Genomic DNA, 21,933 nt, shown 5'->3' with positions numbered 1-21,933 from the left:
AGGATCATGCCATCTGCGCCCATCTGCAGACCCTAGTGCAGAGCATGCTGTCTCGTGCCGCTCCGGCGCCTGCTGCCCCCCCAGCTACCATTCCTTCTCCCCCTTCCGCTTCTCCCTCCTCAACCTTCAGACCCTCCTCCTCAATCTTCACATCCCCCCACCTCAACACCTTCCTCCCCATTCCCTGGGGACACCGAAGCCCCCGCACCAGCCTTAACTCCTATTCAGAGTCCACTCAGTGTGGATGTGCTATTTCAAAATGCATTTTGTGTGTAGATGTGTTAATTCAAATTAGTTTAATTCAAAATAATTAATTCGAATTAAGTTAACTCGAATTAACGCTGTAGTGTAGACTGAGCCCTGGGGGCTTCAGATCTCCAGTACAAGAGCTGGCCAATAAATTCTGCTGAGGGAGAATTTATTCCCCCAGGAGAAGGAGGGGCAAGTACTTTTAATCCCACAGGAGAAGGAGGGGCAAGTACTTTCCTATAAAAAGGGAATCAAGGGCTGCTTTGAGGAATTTTACACAAAAGATCATAAGGATTAAGGTGAAAATGCCCAGTCATTCCTTCTGCACATGAAAGGAGGAAGATAAATAGCACTGTCTAGAATCCGCCTTGGGATAGTGAGAAACACTGGCACAGCAGGTCTGATTTGTACTTCCTTCTAATGCAAGTCAGCACGGAGGTCCAACACTTCCTACTATTTTAGCCTCTGGAAAGGAGACCTATAGGCTCATTAACACTTCATTGCCCCAGCTCTTGTAATCCTCCCTAGTTCCAAAAACGCCACCCTAACTCATTTCCAGGCTAGACCAGGCAGTTTTATCCAAAACCAGAAACAGGAAACCTTGTTCTACCCAGCAGTCCTTACTGCTGCTGCATAAACAAATGAGAGTGTTTTCTGTTCACATGATCTTAGGTAAAGCCCTCTCCCTTATTTTCGGACCAATGTAATAAGTTATGGTGATCACCACTAATCAGCATAACTCTCTCTCTAAACAAGCTCTCAGCTTAATGCTTAAAACCACATTTCAACTGCAGGCTCCATCTGATCAACTCTTTCCTCAGTCTCCTTAGCATGTTTCTTTCCCCACCATCTCCATCCTTGTTTATTTATGCCAAGTCCTGCAGTACTTCATTTGGCACTAGATTCACTGGGAGAGAATTGGAGTGCACCATAAATCACAGGCAACAACTGCTCTGGTAACCAGGGTCTATCTTGCTTCAGCGGCTTTCAGGAAGAGATATTTGTGAATGTGTTGAAGGGGGGAGGGTGTAAAAAGCCCTGCTGAACTTAGCAGGATGGAAGGACAAGTGTTTTCCTAAGGGAAGATGGAGCGGCATGGAAGAGAAGCTGAGCAAAAAGCTAATGATACTTCACTTCTCAATTGCACTGTTTAGCTAAAGTTTCAGTCCTCCCAGACTGACAGACCAGGCTGCCACCTGTAAAATTAAGTAACCAAGGCAGGCTAGATCAAGTCACACAGCATTTCAGAGACAAAGGAGCCCAAGCCTAGCCCAGTCATGGTAAGCACCAGCTCGGGTACCCTCCTATATAAAATCCACAAGCAAAAGCCTTTTATACTATTGGCCTTCTGGTAAGTGTGGTGCAACATATTGGGATCTGTCCCATTCATATAATTTCATCCAGGATTAGAAAAAACTCTGTCCAACTCTTAATGATTTGCACCAGGATCAGTTATTCCAGCAGCCATGGAAACTTTTTGGAAGGATTAGGAGAAGAGAAGTGGTTCAGAAAACAAATCATGAAATGTTAATGAGAAGCAGAAATGCTTCCCCTGGCTTTCCGGCTAGGTGCTATGGGAAGCCACAAGGAAATATCAACCAATGGCTATGAATCTCACAGCTCCAAAATATCAAAATATCTGACACTGAGGGCTGACGGAGATCCCAGCATCATTCCTCCTGGACAGTGGTTGAGAGATAAAAAGGATTAAAGTGATGGCACATCAGACAAATATGGGTGGTAATTACAGGCCTTTTGGAGGCTGACTCAGCATAGCTTCTTGCTCAGCAGCCTATGACCAGATACCAAGATGCTGAGTGCATAAGAAGAGGCAAAGCCAAGCAGCTGACTTTGTTGGTACTTTTAAAGTGTTGCACTGCAGCATTTACTCAGGTCGTATTTTTGAGTGGGCTGGGGAAAGCAAGACTAGTAAATGGCTTTAGCTGATAATGAATCTGCTCCTTCCAGGGGCCCCTCCTTGCTTTGAAGCAGGATAAGGGACAGAGAAGACTTAAGAAAGAAGCATCTACTAAACAAGAATCCCACAAGTCTCCTGGAGAGGCTCAGTCAGCAGAGATCCAAGAGCTTTGTAACAGGAAGCCTTCCCAAACCACCAGGCATCAGCTGGCAGCCCTGCTTACTATTAACCCTTCCAAACCTACCTGATTCAGTTCCAACCCACAGCCATGATTTTGTCTAACAACCTAAAAGGCTAAACCTTCGCTTGGAGGTTTCCTAGCAACTTTCTACATTAAAGTTGGCGCAGAGGAAGCTCAGAGCTGAGCAGTGGGTTGAATAGCTGGCATGAGTCAGAGCCAGGGAATGAGGCTTAGACAGCTAAGGCTACAGACTTTTTGCGACATGCCAGAAATGTGTCAGATCAACCGAGCCTTGTAGGAAAGAGATTAGTCCTTCACCTCCTTAGCTCCTCAATTAGAAACCCAACAATCACTGCTATTGTACTGAGCCTGCAAATTGCTTCTGTTCTATAGCACAGATCCTCTGGAAGGACTTCAGTGATGGAGGCAGCGGAGACATGCTTGACTCTGCTCGCAAATGTTACACGAAATTCAATACAGACAACACTGTAAACCCGTCAGAAGTTCTAGCACACTCATTTTGCCCAGCAGGTCTTCCAAGACTTCCTCTGTTTGCAATTTCAGTAATGATTTTCAAGCTACAGAAGTGCCAGACAAAAGTGTCTCAAGTTAGGTTAACTAACTACTTTTGCATGAGGTCACAGGCAGCTCTTGAGGAAGTGGAAACAAAAGAAATAACATTCTATTACTGCTGGCAAATGATTTACAATCTTTATACGTGGTGAAGTGGCTACTTTGGGTGTTGTTTTTCTGCAATTAAGTCAATGTAAGAAATTGGACTGACAGACTCCACTTCCAAGCAGAAGTGCTTCTATCAATATTCCCTCACAAATGGCAAATTGTTCTGTGACCCAACATCACTTTGTGAACCCTGAGATTCAATGCTCAGGCATCACTTCAGAAGCATGGGGCAGGTAGTGGCAGTGTGTATGTGTGTGGGGAGAGGGGGAGAAGAGGGAGGGGAAGGTGTCTTAACTGAGAACTAAGCAAAGCTGGGAAATGGGAATGAAGTTTAAAACCTACTGTCAGGCCAGACAAACTAGACTGTGAATGATCCAGTCAATTCAGCAGGGTCCTTTGCTAGTTTAATACCATAAATATCCCATCCTTTAAACTTTCCAGTACCTTAAGACTCCTCGTGCCAATCCTAAATCTCTAAAGGAAATTTTTGCTGAAACTTAGTATAAGTGCTAAAATACTTTGGGTGAAGTCTTCAAGAGATGACTTAGATGCCTTGTTTAAAACCCACTGAAAGTCAATAGGTGTCTAAATCACTTAAGTGTTCTTGACTGTTGTATCAACATATTAATCCACATCTTCAGCCGCAGAGAGGTTTGGGATTCTTCATAGTGCTGTAAGAGTAGTAGAGTACTTGGAGCCCTACATGGGGATCTCAGCCTCACTGAAGTCAACTTGAATTTTCCCCTTTGATATTAATGGGACCAGAATGCCACCCATATTGGTTTGGTATTGTAGGATACAGATGCCTATTTATTAATGAAGAAGCAGCTTCTTCCCCTCCCCCATTTTAAACAGAAAATAACACTCTTGTTGTTCAAAAGAGACAAGGCCAAAATGTCACCTTAAACGGGTAGTTTGTAAATGTTTAATGATACACCTGGAAAACAAATGGGATTTTTAGGACAGCCAGCAACTTAGAAATTTTGGTAAAAGGGCCTGGAAAGAGGTGAATGGAATCAAACCACAAGAGCAGCACCTGAACCATGAAAACTCAATCCAAAGTCAGAGAGGTGCAGCTTTAATTAGAGCACGTTGAGGCAGGGAGAGAAGAAACAATCCACCCACTTCTAATATATCTATCGCCCTGGGGTCCAGGCACAATCTGCAGTTATATGCTTCATAATAAAAAATGCTGCTTTATTCTAACTCGTTCCTGATCTCAAGTTTTAAACTTTAAATATATTCTCCAGGGAAAATATTAACACACTTAACCGGCATCAAAGACTGAATTATCAGAATGGATTTAAAAAAAAAAATAGAGGTGGAGAAGAAACAGGGGAAGCATGTAATAAGTCCTTTATAACGGAGACACTAATTTACGTTCCTGAAGTTGTAGTCAGATGGCCTCTGGGGCAGAAGAATATCTGTGTAGAACCTTTTACTGAAAGCTCTTTGCTCAGGAATTTAGTGCATTCTATATGCTGCAAAACTGGTAATGAAGGCAGCAGGATAGCATACAACACTGAAGGGGACATCCTGTCCACACCCTGTCACAGGCAAGTGTTATCAGGCAAATAGGTGTCATCTGTGCATACTGGAACACAGCGATAGCATTTTATGAGACAAACACAGCAAAACAATCCCATGATTAAATACAGCAAGTTCTTTGGATGTGGGCCCGTCTCTGTAGACATGCACTATATTAACAGAACTAGCCCCATTGATATTAGTGCAGCTGCTTGCCACACTAAGCTCTATAGCTAATAGTATAAGGAGCTGCTAGGTCAGGGCTCAAAACCTGTTAGACTCAACTACTGAAGTAGTAAGTTCTGAGTGTGGTGCACACAAGCCCCTGAGATTAGCATACAGAGGAGCCAGCTCCACTGCTGGAATTTGAAGCAACTAGCTGTACTCAGGGAAAATTAAATGTCAATGGACCACAGCTGTAAGTTTTATAAGATGTGTCTTAGTGCAGCCATAATGAAGAATAAATAATCCATGATCACCACCAAACTTTCTTCCTCTAGAAATGAGTTACTTTGGAAAAAGGCTGTGGTTTTAAAAATCATAAGATTATCCTTTCTATTTAAAGGTCTCTATATCTAGAGGTACTGCAGGCTTGAAAGAACCTTCGATATAAACTGAATAGTGGAGCTTGTGGATACAGGCTTCTATGGGGACTGATCCAAAAGGCTTTAGAAAGGCTCCCATTGACTTAAGTGGAGTTTGGATCAGGAGAACAAAAAAAAAGTGTTTGAAAGGTCACTTTCAATTAGGGATGTGAATGGGTAACCAGTTAACTGGTTAGCTGGTAATGATCACCCTTAACAAGTGATGCTTACCAGGTAATGGTTAATCTATTCCCCAGGATCAGCTCCCCACCTGTGAGCTGCTTCAGCCCTGCCAGACCCCCACATGGGGCCACCAGTGGTCAACCCGCCCCATGTGGGGCTGGGAGAGGGAGTGTAACCTGTTAACTGATTAATCACATTTTTACAGCCCTAATTTCAATGTGAAAGTCACATTTCCATCTGACAATGCAGTACCCACGCTAACTACTTACCACCACAGCTTATTAAAATGGAGGGAAACAACTTTTTACCTCCCCTTCTCTCCTGCCACTTTTCAGCTTTATTCCTGTGTGCATAGTGTTTCTCCTTTACAGTCAAGTCCTCCTTTGCTGTAGAGATCTCTCAAGGGATGAGCAAGAGAATCCCAGAATTATTTAGGAGTCAACATGTGCTATTTAGAGGGTCACTGTCAAACATTCTTAAAGGAATTGTTTAAAATAATCAAGTTGTCAGGGATACTTAAAATTACTTCTACTTTTGTCAACACTGTACTAAATTTAAAGCTGTTCAGCTGTGCATATGGGAAACTGACAAACTGATATTGTTTAATGAAGATTAAACTGACACTGTTGAATGAAGACTTTTATTTTAAGAATGCTCAATTAAACTATTACACAGCTGAGTTCCCTCTCCACTATAACAACAAAAACCTTACTAAAACCAAAACTTAAACATTGCCCATTTTTCTTTTCACCAACATTCTAAAGTTTGTTCCCGAGTTGAAGCCTGCTAGTTAAGGTTCAGCTCGGAGTAAGACGTTGCTGCATTTAAACACACAAAAACAGTATGTTCAGATACCATGGTGATAGGCACTGTTTCAGAACTGAAATAGTGTAGGACATGACTGCAACCATAATACTGCATGTTCATACCAGGGGCAAGTAGAATTCCTCATAATAAATGTATTGCTTGAACATGAAGCCTGAAGTGACTTTAAATGGCCCCTTTGGAGTAAACAGCAAGATGTGGTCTCAAGAGAGCAGTTTCAAGCATTTTCTACATCTTGACTAGCTGCAATTTTCCTGTGTGCATTGTCATGTGTATATGCAGGTATGTACACAAATGAACAGGAACAATAAGGCAAGCCTAAACATTTCACATCAGCATCCTATCAAGGCCACTTTGCTTACATACACTTGTGACTCTTCGCTCCAGATTCTAGGGTTGATTTAGAAGATGGGAAAGAAAGGAAGAGAACAGGATTAAATCCTGTTTAGTGGCACAGAGGGCTGTATCTCTATAACTATGTTGCCGTCCAGTTTCTAAAAATTACTTCATAACTTTTTTTGATACATTTGAATAGAAGCTGGCCCCTCCAGCTTCGAAATAAGAAATATCCAATGTTGTGTGCATCTGTATCCAAAATACTTTCAATACCAACCCTATTCCAATAGCGTCTTTTTCTATCAGGAAGGAGGGTCAGCCAAGGACAGAAAAGATGGGCAATGGAAAAGAGTGACTGTGGAGACTGAAAAAGCGAGTTCTTTAAGACGACTGCTGGAATTCAGGAGCCCTTGTTTAAAGATGAGCCATACTGAAGTACATATTTAAAGCCCGGAAGCAAATACACTTGGCTAAATCCTCTAGGGATAGGTGGTTTAACTGTAATGTGCACGCTACAGTATCGCAGCTTATACCACTACATGCCTCTCCAGGCACATGGGGACAAAGCAAGTGAAAGGAGGCAGTTATGTGGGGTGAGGCTTGAATTCACAATTAGGCAAGTAATGACTTCAGCCACAGACAGCCTGTTTGACCATACTGATTTTATAATTTGATTGCATATTTAAGTATTATAATGGTATTCAAGAGTAATAGATTGGTTTAAAACTTTTTAAACCTGTTGTATTACTTTAAAAAGGAACAGCGTCTCTCACGTTCTCTATTATGTATTTCTGTATTAGCCACCCTAGCTTGAAGTAGGGGGCTAGTGTAGACATACCTTTAGAGACTCTCCATAAGCCAGTTTGTTCAAGAACTCCTCCTAAACGTAGGAGCTGGGACCACCAAATTTGGTACATAGCTTCCTCTTCTCATACAAAGTGAGGTCAGGGTTTGGTTGTGCCAGGACAATGGGACGTCCTGGAATCAGATTGTTTTCCCATTAAATGGAAAGGGAGGGCTCTGACAGGAGGGACAGTTATACTCCAGAATGACCATGGGAGGGGGGCAGCAAGAGTGGCAGCCCTAGGGAGAAACCGTCTGCCAGGGAGTACCACCCTGACTGACCCCAGGGGGAGAAGCTGCAGGCTGGGGCAGTATGGCCACTTGTGGCCCTTGGGAGCCCTCATACACCTTCCTGCCCTGATTCTGGCATCTCCCCACTCGCTATCGTGAGACCCCCCCCCTCCCTCCCCCGCCTGAGACTCTCCTAATCCCCCAACCCTGACTTCTGCACCTTCCCATTGCCAGCTCAGAGCTCTGCCTTATCCCCCAACTCCTGCACTCCCCAATGGACCCATGCAATGCCTGTGTGTGTGTGTGTCTATTTGATTATATATTTGAAGTCAACAAGATTTAAAGCAATAATATCTGCTTCAGAGACCTTATTCCAGCTTGTTGTTCTCCCCACAATCATATTTTTCCTAATCAGAAGAAATTTTTTCCCCTTGTCTTTGTCTGAAAGTCACACAAATTGGGGCAACTGATCATACAGAGGAAAAAATAGTGAATATGGACAAATGTTTTCCAATACATGAAGCAAGATGAACCAAAGAAAAACCAAACATTCTACTCTTTCTCTATCCTCAGGTGATAACAGCAAGATGAAGACTGCTGAGCAGAGTAACTGTTAAACAGCAAATGTTAAGCACTATTCAATAATTACTAGTGCTTAAGTATCAGAGGGGTAACCGTGTTAGTCTGAATCTGCATAAACAATGCGAAGTCCTGTGGCACCTTATAGACTAACAGATTTATTGGAGCATAATCTTTCGTGGGCAAAGACACACTTCATCACATGCATGCATGTGACGAAGTGGGTCTTTGCCCATGAAAGCTTATGCTCCAATAAATCTGTTAGTCTATAGGGTGCCACAGGACTTCGCGTTGTTTATACTAGTGCTTCAGAAAAATGACAATTTACTAGCAACACAATACAGACAAGTAACATTCCCAAGGGCTCTGGCAAAGCACCTCCATTCTAACTTGTAGCCCACCTGCTTTTCATACTTGCAGGTTTTAACCCATTCTTCAGCAGCATTTAATTAACCATCAAATTCTTTGGCAATGTTGCAATGTGAACTGATGCCTACAAATAGATTCAATAATGCCCCAGATTCATTTTTTCTTATAATGTGGCTGGAACAATCCACTTCACCATCTGGTGAAAAGTCTCTGTCTTAAGTGGCCGCCTCGCAGCTATTCTGCAGGTTTTGGTTTACTCTTCATATTGCAAAAGCCTGCTGTTTGACATACTCTATTGTACTTTATTGCATCTGGCCCTTGGAAATGTGGTCCCTTAGCCTAACAGTAACCAAGGTCCACAGTAATATCAATATTGTTAAAGCTGAAACCATACAAAATTTGCACGCAGCCTTCTTAGTGTGGACATCTAAGTCAGACCCCTTCATTCATATTATGTAGCGGCTGGGCCAGGAACACACAGCAGAGCTATTAAAGTATCACTCAGAAAACAGCATTTCACCTCTCCTTCTGCCTACCCAATAGGGATCTGTCTTTTCTCCCACCCCTAATGAAAAGTACAGTGTCACCTTAATGCCTAGTCACAGTAGATAAGAGGATCTACTACAGGGAGTACTCAGGGTGCTAAGAGAATTTTTCCTATAATGTTCGACATGTGTTTAGCAAGCCAGGAGACAAACTGTGAACAAGCCCTGGACAATAAGGAACAGACACAGCTCTTTCAGCCTGCAATGCTGCTACAAGGAAAGTTCAGAAGTTGATTAGCTGTGAGCTGCTGAACTCCGGGACAGCTTCTGCGGGTATTTTACCCCTGGGCAGTCACCGGCTGCATCTACTAGGACACACCTTTAGCCCAGATGACACGTGCTAGGCTAGGAGAGAGTTTGGGCAGGACACGAGGAAGTGGAAGTTCTGCTAACACACAAATTGGCACAACGGACATACCAGGCACCCAGCATCTGTGTGGGGACCCGCCAACCAGACCATGCCCAGCACAACCCCCTGGGGATCCACCCCGCGTGCATCTCTGCCACGCACGGTGCAGTCCTCAGGCGCCCGCACTCAGCGGCAAGGGGCTGCGAGAGGCCTGTCAAAGGAGCCTGGGGAATCCAACCAAGGATGCCCCTTCGCCTCAGGGCCGTAGCCTCAGCCCTGCGCGAGGGGCACAGCTGTAGGCTCAGATGCTATGGAGCAAGGCGAGGAAATGGAGCCCCTTGGCCACGCTATACCCCCTCTCCCCCTGCCCCGAGCTGCGCTGCACGGCTCAGACTGTGACTTCCCGCCCCTCCACCCACCAGCCACGCTGCCATGCCACAGGCGCACCGTGGCCAGAACCCATCCACGTGTCCGCCTGGAGTCTCAGCCTACCCCCGGCCACCCCGGGCTAGGCACCTCCTCAGCCCGAGGGCGCCCGGACCCACCTTGTACACTTTGCCGAAGGCGCCGTCCCCCAGCTCCCCGACGATCTCCCACACCTCGTTGGGGTCCAGGTCCCGGCGGACGTGCTCGAACTCCTTGGAGCGCCTCTTCTCGAAGGTGGAGAGGCGCAGGATGCGGCGGAAGTTGGCGAAAGCCATGGTGCGGTCCGGCTCCCCTGACCGTACAACGGGAAGAACGGCCCCGGGGAGAACGTGAGGCGCTCAGTGCCTGCCCCCCGGGGACATGCTGGCGGTAAAGCGGGGGTCGCCGCGGGGATGAGCGAGGGGCGCAGAAAGGGAGCGGTCGAGGCGTCCCAGGACGGAGGCACTTAACAGCGCAGCCCCCAGATCCAGGATCCCCGCACCAGCTGGACGAGCTGCCGCCCCGCCTAGGAAGGCGCCGGGCCCGCGGGCAGCCGGGATCCCAGCGCCCGGCAAAGAAGCTTTGGTGCGCTGCTTGGGGGAAACGGGGCGGGGCAGCAGGCAGGCGCCGCTAGGAGAGGGGCGTGGAGCTGCGGGCACAGCGCTCCCAAAGGGGAAGCGGCGGCGGCCGGCGACTGCCCGCGGTCCTCGGAGCAGTTGGAGCTGCTGCCTGCACCGTGCGCTGCGGAGTTTCCCCGGGACCAATGCACAGCGGGAGGGCGGCGCAGCCTCACCAGGAGCACATGGAGCCAAGACCGCTCCACCTGCCGGAGACTCCTAGACGCCCGCTCATTGGATACGGAGTGTTCTACTGCCCCCGCCCCCAGATACTTTATAGGCTACTGGCCCCGCCCCCTTCGCAGGGAGCCCTGGGAATTGTTGTTTTCTCTCTGTCTTCGCCTCTTGGCCTTTGAAGTGACGTTTTGAAGATTTGCTTTTCCATGGTAGTTGCAGAGGCAGAAGCAGGCCATGAACTGTTGAGCTGGGGAGGGAGGGAGTGACTGCTGAGATACAGTGGTGTAAGGCGGGGTGGGGAACCTCAGGCCCCACGGCTCAGCACTGGGGAGCCGTGCTGGTGCTCCAGACACCTTCTGGAGGGCTGGAGCTCACAAAATCTACTAGTCTCCCCTCCCCGTAGGCTCTGGTGTGCAAGGGGAACGTGGGGAGTGTCTTTCTCCTTCTTGGGCAGGAGCGTCTACTTTGCTTCTCACTTGTGTGTCACTCCCGACTGATTTTTTGATGTGTCAGTGGCCCCCAACCCAAAACCCCTGGTGTAAGGCACATTTTAGAATGGACAGATGAGTGCTGCCTGTCTTGCAGAAAACTGGAATGAGGCTTGGTGAACCAACTGTAGGAGAAGGGAAACTGATTTAAGACAGGGGCAGACAGGACTCCTCTTCAGGAAAGTCCATCTAGGTCAGGAGAAGGAAAACTGTGCTTTCAAATCCACCTGGAATAGTGTGAAATCAGTCACTGATAGCTGTTCCTAGCAGGCCAGAAGGTTTTTTGGGGACAAGGGGTGAGTAGAGTATAGTGGCCTAACAAGCCATTACAGCCAAAGCTTACTTCTTATAGAAACAGTATAGCAAAGCAAAATGATAGGCATGTGTCAAAATCCATGTATCAAATGGAAATAGACTTTGATTTCAGATAATGGCTAAACATATTACATGTATTGCAAGTGGGAATGTTAGAATTCCATTCACTCCAGGCCAGACTGAGGTAACAGCAGAGGATTTAGGAGATGCAAGTTTCCTTTACTGCCATATAAGAGACAGATTGGCTAGGTACACAGGAGAGGTCACAACTGGAAATTAAACTTTCCTTTATTGCATACATTCTAGCGTACAAGTGAAGAGCAGAGATGGAGGTGCTATAGCAGTGGACAAGAGAACAGTTACTTCAAGGAACAGCGAGAGGGAAACTAGTGTCTGAGTAGATTGTCATACCAAGGTTGCTGTACATTAAGCATAACTGAACTGTTATGCACCAACAGAAGTAGCAGAATAGGAAGAGAAAGATTTTATCCGTGATTGGGTAACACTTTAAAACATAATGATTTTGATAATGGGAATATGAATGCAAATTCAGTGCAGATGGCTGGCAAATGAATAGTGTCGGACCATTGGCATTGAGATGACATGACAATGGAGAAAGATTTAGAACTTGTTGTAAAATAGCTAATCTGATTATTGGTGGTACTTGGTTTCCTCATGAAGATATACACAAATTTACTTAGAATTAACTAGATGGTCATATAAAAATAGATTCACCACATTATTATCAGTAAAAGGCAGAGCAGGTCCATGCTGGATAACAGACTGGAGAAATACCAAGTGTGACAGTTATCTTGAACTGCTAATGGGAAAGATTAATATTAAATTAAATTCCAAGAAAAAGAGGGGCGCAAATGGAGCCCAATTTGATCTTGATTAAATAAGGAGTCGATCTGTAAGGTCGATCTCATGCAAGGTGAGACTTGGAGGTCATTTCAAGCCATTGATTTGCAATAATGCAGAAATTGCACTCCAGACTGGATGGGAAATTTTCAAGAAAGCAATATAAAGTACAGCAGAGGAAGTTATTGAGCAAAAAAGGAAAATCTGGACAAGCAATGAAAGAACATTACAGGAAATTCATGAATAAGTCAAGACTTCTGGGAAAGTGGAAGAAGTAAAAGTCTTATCAAGTTGTGAAGAAATCACAAGTGGACCAGCAAAAAATGTTAAGAGATGGAGTTCAACAACTAAAAGAGGCATGAAGGACACAAGCTATGAAAATGATATACTAAAAGGGTAAGTTGTATGGTAACACAATCAGGCCAATGACGCAAGTAATAAGAAATGTTTTTGGTGACAACAAATGCTGAGAAGGTACTACAAGAATGGGAGAAGCATTTTGACAACGTGGCGAGCTTGGGCCTGCCACAGAGAGAAGCTGGTCCCCAGTAGTAGCCCCTGTCCACAGGGGGTCCGGCTGGGGAGCTCAGAGCCCCTACAGACAGAGGCTGCTGCCACCCCTCGCTTCTACCTCTATATCAGAGGCAGCAGTGCAGGGGTATGTCTACACTACAAAGTTAGTTCGAACTAACATCCGTTAGTTCGAACTAACTTTCATAGGCGCTACACTAGCGCTCTGTTAGCTCGAATTTAATTCGAACTAATGGAGCGCTTAGTTCGAACTAGGTAATCCTCATTCCATGAGGATTAAGCCTAGTTCGAATTTACTAGTTCGAATTAAGGGCTGTGTAGACCCTTAATTCGAACTAGTGGGAGGCTAGCCCTCCCCAGCTTGTCCTGGTGGCCACTCTGGCCAACACCAGGGAAACTCTACGGCCCCCCTCCCGGCCCCGGAGCCCTTAAAGGGCCACGGGCTGGCTACACAGTTTGTGCCAGTTGCAAGGCTGCCAGCACCCGTGCAAGCACACCCAGGAGCTGACACCCCATGAGCCAGCTACCCGATGCCCCCCAGCCCTCCCCCTCTTCCCGGGACCAGCCTGGCGGCTCCCAGGACCCTGCCCGGGGCCGCAAGAGGCGGGCGCCCGCGTGGTCTAGTGCGGAGATCGTGGACCTCATCGAGGTTTGGGGGGAAGCCTCCAATGTCCACGATCTCCGCACTAGCCACAAGAACGTGGCAGTCTACAGCCGCATGGCTGCCAGCCTGGCCGCCAGGGGCCACCAGCACAGCTGGGAGCAGGTGCGCTGGAAAATCAAGGACCTGCGGCAGTCCTACTCCCAGGCCTGCCTGCCAGGGGCCGACCCAGAGGCCTGCCCCCACTTCCAGGCTCTGGACCGCCTCCTGGGGGCTCATGCCGTCCCTGCCCCCCGGGACATGATAGACCCCGGGGCAGAGGGACCGCTCCCAGAGACGGAGGAGGAGGAGGACTCCGAGAGCCAGGAGCCTGCTGGCAGCCTGCCCAGGACCCGGGACCCCCAAGGCACCCCACAGAGCCGCTCGCCTGTGTCATCCGAGGGGAGGCGTCCACCTGTCAGTACCATCGTGCTCCCCTTATGTGTATGGGGGACTGGGGCGAGAGGGAGCCCAGGGACTGTGCGCCTGGGCCTTGCCCACCACGGAGCAGCAGCTGGGGATCCTGCAGGGGCCCTGGCCTTGCAGAGGGGAGCTGGGTTTCACACACCTGGGCCCCTGGGTTAATTGACCGCTGTTCTTGTTTCACCACAGCCGCAGCACCTGGGCCTGCAGGGCGCACCACCCCGCCTGCAGCAGCCGTCCACGCCCGGGCCAGCAGGAGAGCCAGGAACCAGGAGGAGTACCAGAGGCAGCACCTCCGGTTCCTGGAGCAACATCTCCGTATCCAGGAGCACTGGGTCCAGGAGGACCTGAGGCTGCGCCGGAGGAGCTTGGAGGCACTGGAGGAGCAGGGCCGTGCCCTGCGAGGCCACCTCCAGAGCCTGCTCGACTGCTTCCCAATTCCTCCTGCTCCCCCTTCTGATCCCCCTGCTCCCCCTCCTTCTCCCCCTGCTTCCCCTCCTGCTTCCGCTCCTGCTTCCTCCACACCCCCCGTCTCTCCTGCCCCACCCTCCACAACCATTCCGCACCGACGCCCCCGGACCCGCAGTGTTGCGAGACAGGAGAGGCAGCCGGATCCCCACCCCTGAGCTTTCCTTTCCCTTCCTTCCCCTTCCAGCTCCCTCGTCCCAGGTTTCCCCCTCCCCTCTCCCACCCTCTTTCCTCCCTCCCCCCACCCCAGTTATGTTAAATAAAAAGACGTTTTTGTTTGAAAAACAGGTGTCTTTATTTGACAGTAGGTAGGGAGGGGAAAGCGGAAGGGGGTAGGGTGGAAGAAGGCCCCAGTGGGGCATGCAGGGAGAGGTCAGTCCTCCTCCTCCACCAGGAAGCTCTCCCGCAGGGCTTCCCGGATCTGGACGGCCCCCCGCTGGGCTTCCCGGATGGCGCCGGTGTGGGGCTGACCGTAGTGGCCAGCCATGCGGTCAGCCTCAGCCATCCAGGCTAGCAGGAAAGCCTCCCCCTTTCTCTCACATAAATTGTGGACCACACAACATGCTGCCACCACGGGAGGGATGTTGTGCTCGGCCAGGTCCAGACGGGTGAGGAGGCATTGAAAGCGGGCTTTCAGTCGCCCGAAGGCCCCCTCCACCACGATGCGGGCCCTGGTCAGCCTGGCATTGAAGGCCTGGCGGGAGGGATTGAGGTGCCCCGTGTAGGGCTTCATGAGCCAAGGCTGCAGTGGGTAGGCGGCATCCCCCACCAGGCACACGGGCATGTCCACGTCCCCAACCCTGATGTGGCGGTCGGGGAAGAAGGTCCCGTCCTGCAGCCGCTGGCACACGGAGGAGTTGCGGTACACCCGGGCGTCGTGTGCTTTGCCGGACCAGCCCACATTAATGTCCGTGAACTGGCCCCGGTGGTCACACACGGCCTGCAGGATCATGGAGAAGTACCCCTTGCAGTTGACGTACCGGGACGCCTGGTGTTCTGGGGCACGGATGGGGATGTGCGTCCCGTCGATTGCCCCCCTGCAGTTGGGGAAGCCGAGGGCACCGAATCCCCGGATGACGGCGTCTGGGTCAGCGAGGCGGACCACCCTGCGGAGCAGCACCCGGTCGATGGCCTTGACCACCTGTGGAGAGAGACACAGCAAAGCGCCAATCAGTGGGGCGCCCGGGTGGCTGGGAGCATTCGTGCCCTGGCAGTGCCCCACGCCCCACTCCCGGAAGCATCCCCCCTGGCGGCGTGTAGTACGGCCGGGACAGACTGACCCCTCCGGTGCGGGGCGCTTTCGCCTCCCCCCCTTTGTCCCTGGGGCGGCCCATACCCTCCTTGCAGCACCCCTCCCCTCCCGGCACAGTGGCCAACGAGTGCCATACCTGCATGAGCACCACTCCGACGGTGGATCTCCCCACGCCGAACTGGTTCCCGATAGATCGGTAGCTGTCTGGCGTGGAGAGCTTCCAGAGGGCGATGGCCACCCGCTTCTGGAGGGGGATCGCGGGCCTCATGCGAGTGTCCCTTCTGCACAGAGCAGGGGCGAGCCACTCGCAGAGCTCCAGGAAGGTGTCCCTCCTCATCCTGAAGTTCTGGGTCCACTGTCGGTCTTCCCAGCGCTCCAGGACGATGCGGTCCCACCAGTTGCTGCTGGTGTCCAGACGCCAGATGCGGCGGGGCACGCCGGTGTCGGGGCACCGCTGCAGCTCCTCCACGGCCCCCAGGGCGGCCAGGCGGAGAGGCAGGGGGCTGACGTGCACCAGGAGGTGCCAGGCAGCCTCGAGCCATTGCTGGCAGGCTTGCAGCAGCAAGTCCAGAAAGTGCACCAGAAGGTGCAGGGTGAGCTCTGGCTCCATGTTGCCATCTGCAGCGGCGTCCCCGAAGGGAAGCATCGACACACACGGGCGCAGAGATCAACGCTTTGCTGTCCCTCGGCGAGGTTGGCAAGCAAGCAGGAAAAGCTGAGAACCGGCTGTCTGGGGGGGTCCCTTTAAGCATGAGCCTCAGATAACCTCAGACAGCAGCCACACAAAGCAACTACTGACCTGATGCCCTGCTAGAACCGGTTTCAGCCGCCCTTAAATGCCCCCCTGCGACCAATCAGTGTGGACGCGCTAGTTCAAATTAGCTTAGTTCGAATTAGTTAATTCGAACTAAGTTAGTTCGAATTTGCGCTGTAGTGTAGACATACCCCAGGGCAGCGGGCAGCTGGTCTGCAAGGGGAACTGGTTTTTAAACTGGCTTCCCTTGTGGACTAGCTCCTGCCTGGCACCCTACACTGATGACTCTCATATAGGCAGCATATATAGGTGACAGTGGGCTCCCTGGTAGTGGTGCTGGAGTGCACTGGCCTCTGGCCCCACCCCCACCGACTATAGAATAGTCAACTAACGGCTAAGAATTCATGTGGTTAGTTGACTATTCTATTACCTTCTATCTAACATCTGAAAAAACTCAAATGTGAGATTATGTAAATGTGCTTTGTAACCTATCCTTTAAATAAGTTTCTGTACCTAATGACTGGAAAATAGCTCATGTTTCACCAATATTTAAAAAGGGCTCTTGAGGTGATCCTGGCAATTACAGACTGGTAAGTCTAATGTCAGTATTGAGGAAATTAGTTGAAACTATAGTAAAGAACAAAATTGTCAGACATATAGATGAACATAATTTGTTGGTGAAAAGTCAACTTGGTTTCTTTAAATGGAAGTCATGTCTTACTAATCTACTAGAGTTCTTTGAGAGGGCCCAAAAACATGTGGACAAGGGGGATCCAGTGGATATAATGTACTTAGATTTCCAGAAAGCCTTTGACAAGGTCCCTCACCAGATGCTCTTAGGTAAAGTAAGTTGACATGGGAAAAGAGGGAAGGTCTTCTCATGGATTGATAACTGGTTAAAAGACAGGAAATAAAAAAAGTTGGGAATAAATGATGTTTTCAGAATGGAGAGAGGTAACTAATAGTATCCCTGAAGGGCCTGTACTGGGACAAATCCTGTTCAATCTATTTATAAATGATCTGAAGAAAGGGACAAACAGTGAGGTGGCAAAATTTGCAGATGATACTAAACTGCTCAAGATAGCTAAGACCAAAGCAGACTGTGAAGAGCTTCAAAAAGATCTCACAAAACTAAGTGATTGGGTAACAAAAGGGCAAATGACATTTAATGTTTATAAATGTAAAGTAATCCCAACTATACATACAAGATGATGGGGACTAATTTAGCTACAACTACTCAAGAGAGAGATCTTGGAATCACTGTGGAGAGTTCTCTGAAAACATCCACTCAAAGTGCAGCGACAATCAAAAATCAAATAAAATGTTAGGAATAATTTTAAAAGGAATAGAGAATAAGACAGAGAATGTCTTATACAAATCCATGGTACTTCCATATTTGAGTACTGCACACAGATGAGGTTGCCTCATCTCAAAAAAATATATATTGGCATCGGAAAAGGTTCAGAAAAGGAAAACAAAAATTAGGAATTTGGAATGGGTCCCATATTAAGAGAGATTTAAAAGACTGGGACTTTTCAGCTTAGAAAAGAGAAGACTAAGGGGGGATATGATAGAGGTCTGTAAAATTATGACTGGTGTGGAAAAAGTGAATAAGGAAAAGTTATTTACTTGTTCCCATAACATAAGAACTAGGGGTCACCAAATGAAAGTATTAGGTAGCAGGTTTAAAACAAAAAAAAAAGGAATTTTTTCTTCATGCAGCCCAAAGTCAACCTGTGGAACTCCATGCCAGAGGATATTGTGGAGAGCAGGACTTTAACAGGGTTCACAAAAGAACTAGATAAATTCATGGAGGTTAAATCCATCAGTGGCTGTTAGCCAGGATGGGTAGAAATGGTGTCCCTAGTCTGTTTGTCAGAGGTTGGAAATGGATGACAGGAGAGGGATCACTTGATGGTTACCCGTTCTGTTCAGCCCCTCTGGGGCATCTGTCATTGGCCACTGTTGGAAGACAGGATACTGGGTAGCTGGACCTTTGGTCTGACCCAGTATGGCCATTCTCATGTTCTTATCCCTACTTGGAAATGGGGCAATAGATAAAGTGTTGAAAAGCAACAGAGTCATAGAAAAGTAAAATCTTATGTGTATCTAGGAAGGTTGGTCAGTGCCAATGGTTAAAAGGAAGAGTGCAGAGGAACACCACAATCACTTATGCAAGAAGTGCTGCACTAAATAGATGAAATTATGGAGTCACAAAAACATTGTTTGCCACCTAAGTGAAAATTGATTAAATAGTATCCTAATATTATTACTTTATGGACTGGTCAAACATGAGACGACTGGGGGAAGTAGAGTGACCTTTGGAAGATCGCAAGAGTAAAGTGGAATGATTTTAAGACAAATTAAGTTAGGTGAATAGGATATGACATCATTTTACGGGATTGACTGCAATCAAAAAGATTTCAGTGGTGGGACACTGTAGAAAACCAACAGATAATAGGATGCCCAAGAAAATAATGCAAATCAACCAAGGTCAGACAGACCTACAGGCTGATCCCTGACTAGATATCAGTACATTGTATGTGGGATATGACCAGGCTGGGCTTAAAGAAGGACTAAGATATGGACAGGATGAATGATGACACTGTACTGCTCCCTATGTTGGTAAAGGTGTCTTGTGGTGAGAAGAAATATATATCAAAAACAAACTTTTCAAGACAGAGTGTGGAGGAAAACCACAATAATAAAAATTTACAGCAGGTGAGCAATCCGCTTCCAAGCACATGACCCCTCTTTGATGTATTACAGGCAGTCCCCGACTTACGTGGATCCGACTTACGTCGGATCCCTAGATACGAACGGGGTGAGGCAACTCCCGCACATGCGCAGCAGCATTCCCGGGGCTCGCTCACCTGGGTCCTAGGATCCTCCTCCTCCTCGGGCCGGCTCCGACTGGGGTCCCGCAGAGCTGCAGGGCAGAGGAAAAGTGCCTCCCCACGCCCGCTGCCCCCCCCCCCCCCCCCCGCCAGCAACAGGCTGCCCCCTCCCCTGAGCAACAGGCTGCCGAATAGCAGACAAAAGCAGCCTCTCTGCCCCTCCTCCCCTCTATACATGCCGGGCTGGGAGCGCAGCAGCGTCCCCGGGGCTTGCTCACCTGGGTCCTAGAATCCATCTTCTCCTCCTCTTCGGCCGGCTCCAACTGGCCTCTGCCTGCAGCAGCTGGCCACAGGGACAGGGATCCCGCAGAGCTGCCGGGCAGAGGAAAAGTGCCTCCCCACGCCCGCTGCCCCCCCCCCACGGCCTCGCATCCTGCATGCCTCCCCCCTCCCCCCTGCCAGCAACAGGCTGCCCCCTCCCCTGAGCAACAGGCTGCCGAACAGCAGACAAAAGCAGCCTCTCCGCCCCTCCTCCCCCTATACATGCTGGGCTCCCTGGGCAAACAAAGACTCCACCAAAACAAACGAAGTGCTGGCCTCATTGTGTTAGCAAAAAAAGGACCCTCCTCCTAGAACCCTGGGTGGTGTGTGGCAATAAAGCTATTAGCTCAAAGCATGGTGCAGAGCTGTTTGGTATTTGATGAGTTACTCCTTTAGTCCTGAGTTTGTCACAGGGACAGAAATAGATGTGAAATCTTCTGAACAGGGGAACAGACAGCAAAACAAACATTAGAGGGGAGTTAACCTTTCCCTATGCTATCCAAAACTAAAAAAAATGTTTGGCTAGAGTTTCCCCTACAATATGTACCAGTTCCGACTTACATACAAATTCAACTTAAGAACAAACCTACAGTCCCTATCTTGTACGTAACCCGGGGACTGCCTGTATATTACAACTAGTGAAGTGTGTGTCATTTGTTTACATATAGGCCCTGATCCTGCAAAGACCTACTTGACTTCAGTGGGTTTACTCGCATGCATAAAGTTAAGCACATGCAAAATCTTTGCAGGAGTACCACCATTGCATCTTTTTTAGAAGAAAATAATAATAGTTGTAAAAAACAGTAATAGTAAATTGTTTTTATATAGTTTTCACCTAAATATTTCATACAATTACCTTAACCTCATGATACCCCTCGGAAGCAAGAAAATACTTCTCTAAAGCAAGCATTTCACAGATGGAAGAGACTGAGGCATAGGGTGATTCAAGTGGCTTATCTCACTCAAATCCAAGGTAGGATGAGAGCTAGAACCCAGAAGTTTTTAGTTGTTTATTCTAAACTTCAGAATCTCACTCCTACTCTTTTCCCAAAATGTGTATGTGCTTGATACTTCATAACATTAAAAAACGTAGTATAAAAACAATGTAAAATAAGTTACAGATGCCTATCCTAATTCTTGGCTACCTATCAAGTGTCCAGTTCTGCCAGCACTTGTTCAGGTAAGGAACTTCATATGGGTAACCAGACCAACTGAACATGGTGGGGTTACTTATCTGCTTAAGTGTTTATACAGGGTCAAAGTACAGGCTGGAACTTGTAAAATAAAGATTTTATTAATCTTGAGTGTAAAAAAAGTATCTAAAACTATCCTCACAGAGGAAAAGCACCTCTTTCTCCAAGTTCAGCTCTTAAATATAGCCACTAAATATTTAACTTCTGGGTGTTTGTTGTTTTAAAGACACAAGCATCTGTAAATATGGACAGATAGGGTGGAACCCAAATTGTTTAAAGTCCTAATAGTCTACACATACTTTACATTAGCTACAGCAGATTTAAAATTGGTATAAAATAGGGACATCTAGAGGAATTATTTGTTATGGCAGCCTTATGTCTAGTCTGAAACCAACTGGTTTTGATGGATCAGTTTTTTACTTTATGTAGCCATGTTGGTCCCAGGATATTAGAGATTCAAGATGGGTGAAGTCTGGTAGTATCTTTTATTGGCCCAACTACTGTTGGTGAGGGAGAAGGTCTTGTTCTCTCACCAACAAAACTTATTACCTTACCTCTCCCATGTTGGCTACGTCTAGACTGGCATGATTTTCCGCAAATGCTTTTAACGGAAAAGTTTTCCATTGAAAGCATTTGCGGAAAAGAGCGTCTAGATTGGCACGGACGCTTTTCCGCAAAAGCACTTTTTGTGGAAAAGCATCCGTGCCAATCTAGACGCGCTTTTGCACAAAAAAGCCCCGATAGCCATTTTCACAATCGGGGCTTTTTTGCGCAAAACAAATCTGAGCTGTCTACACTGGCCCTTTTGCGCAAAAGCTTTGCGCAAAAGGACTTTTGCCCGAACGGGAGCAGCATAGTATTTCCGCAAGAAGCACTGATTTCAGACAGTAGGACGTCAGTGTTCTTGCGGAAATTCAAGTGGCCACTGTAGATAGCAGCTGCTTTTGCGTAAAAACTTGCCAGTCTAGATGCAGCCGTTGTGTCTCTGTTTTTGCCTGTTTGTTGGAAGGGTTCTATCCTAGAATACTGAGGCTGAATCTTCTCTCACACTGAGTTCCTTGCTGTAATTCTGGATTTACACTGATGTAGTAAACTGCTGTGATTATCTGGAACTTCATGATAGTCGATGTTTTAAGGCTCATCTAGACTACGCTAAAGTGTCGAAAGGGGCGGAATTTGCATATCTTCTTCCAATCTCACTTGCGAAAGCTCTGCTTTCGAAAGTGAAAGTAATCAAGACACATTTTTTTC

General features: G+C 47.8%; 1 protein-coding gene across 1 annotated transcript in view; it reads right to left on the bottom strand.

Moving 5' to 3' along the window:
• STK10 (serine/threonine kinase 10) overlaps positions 1 to 10,632 on the bottom strand; it is an 82,923-nt gene extending 72,291 nt beyond the window's left edge. Inside the window, exon 1 of the mRNA XM_006138128.3 lies at positions 9,946 to 10,632. Within this exon, the coding sequence (XP_006138190.2) occupies positions 9,946 to 10,101 (156 nt within the window). The 5' untranslated portion in view covers positions 10,102 to 10,632. The remainder of the gene's footprint in view (positions 1 to 9,945) is intronic.
• Positions 10,633 to 21,933: the final 11,301 nt, after the last annotated feature.

The sequence above is a fragment of the Pelodiscus sinensis genome, chromosome 17 (assembly GCF_049634645.1).
Source record: "Pelodiscus sinensis isolate JC-2024 chromosome 17, ASM4963464v1, whole genome shotgun sequence".
NCBI classification, from domain to species: domain Eukaryota; kingdom Metazoa; phylum Chordata; order Testudines; family Trionychidae; genus Pelodiscus; species Pelodiscus sinensis.
Note: the sequence above shows the minus strand (reverse complement) of the source record. Positions and strands in the feature narration are given on the sequence as shown.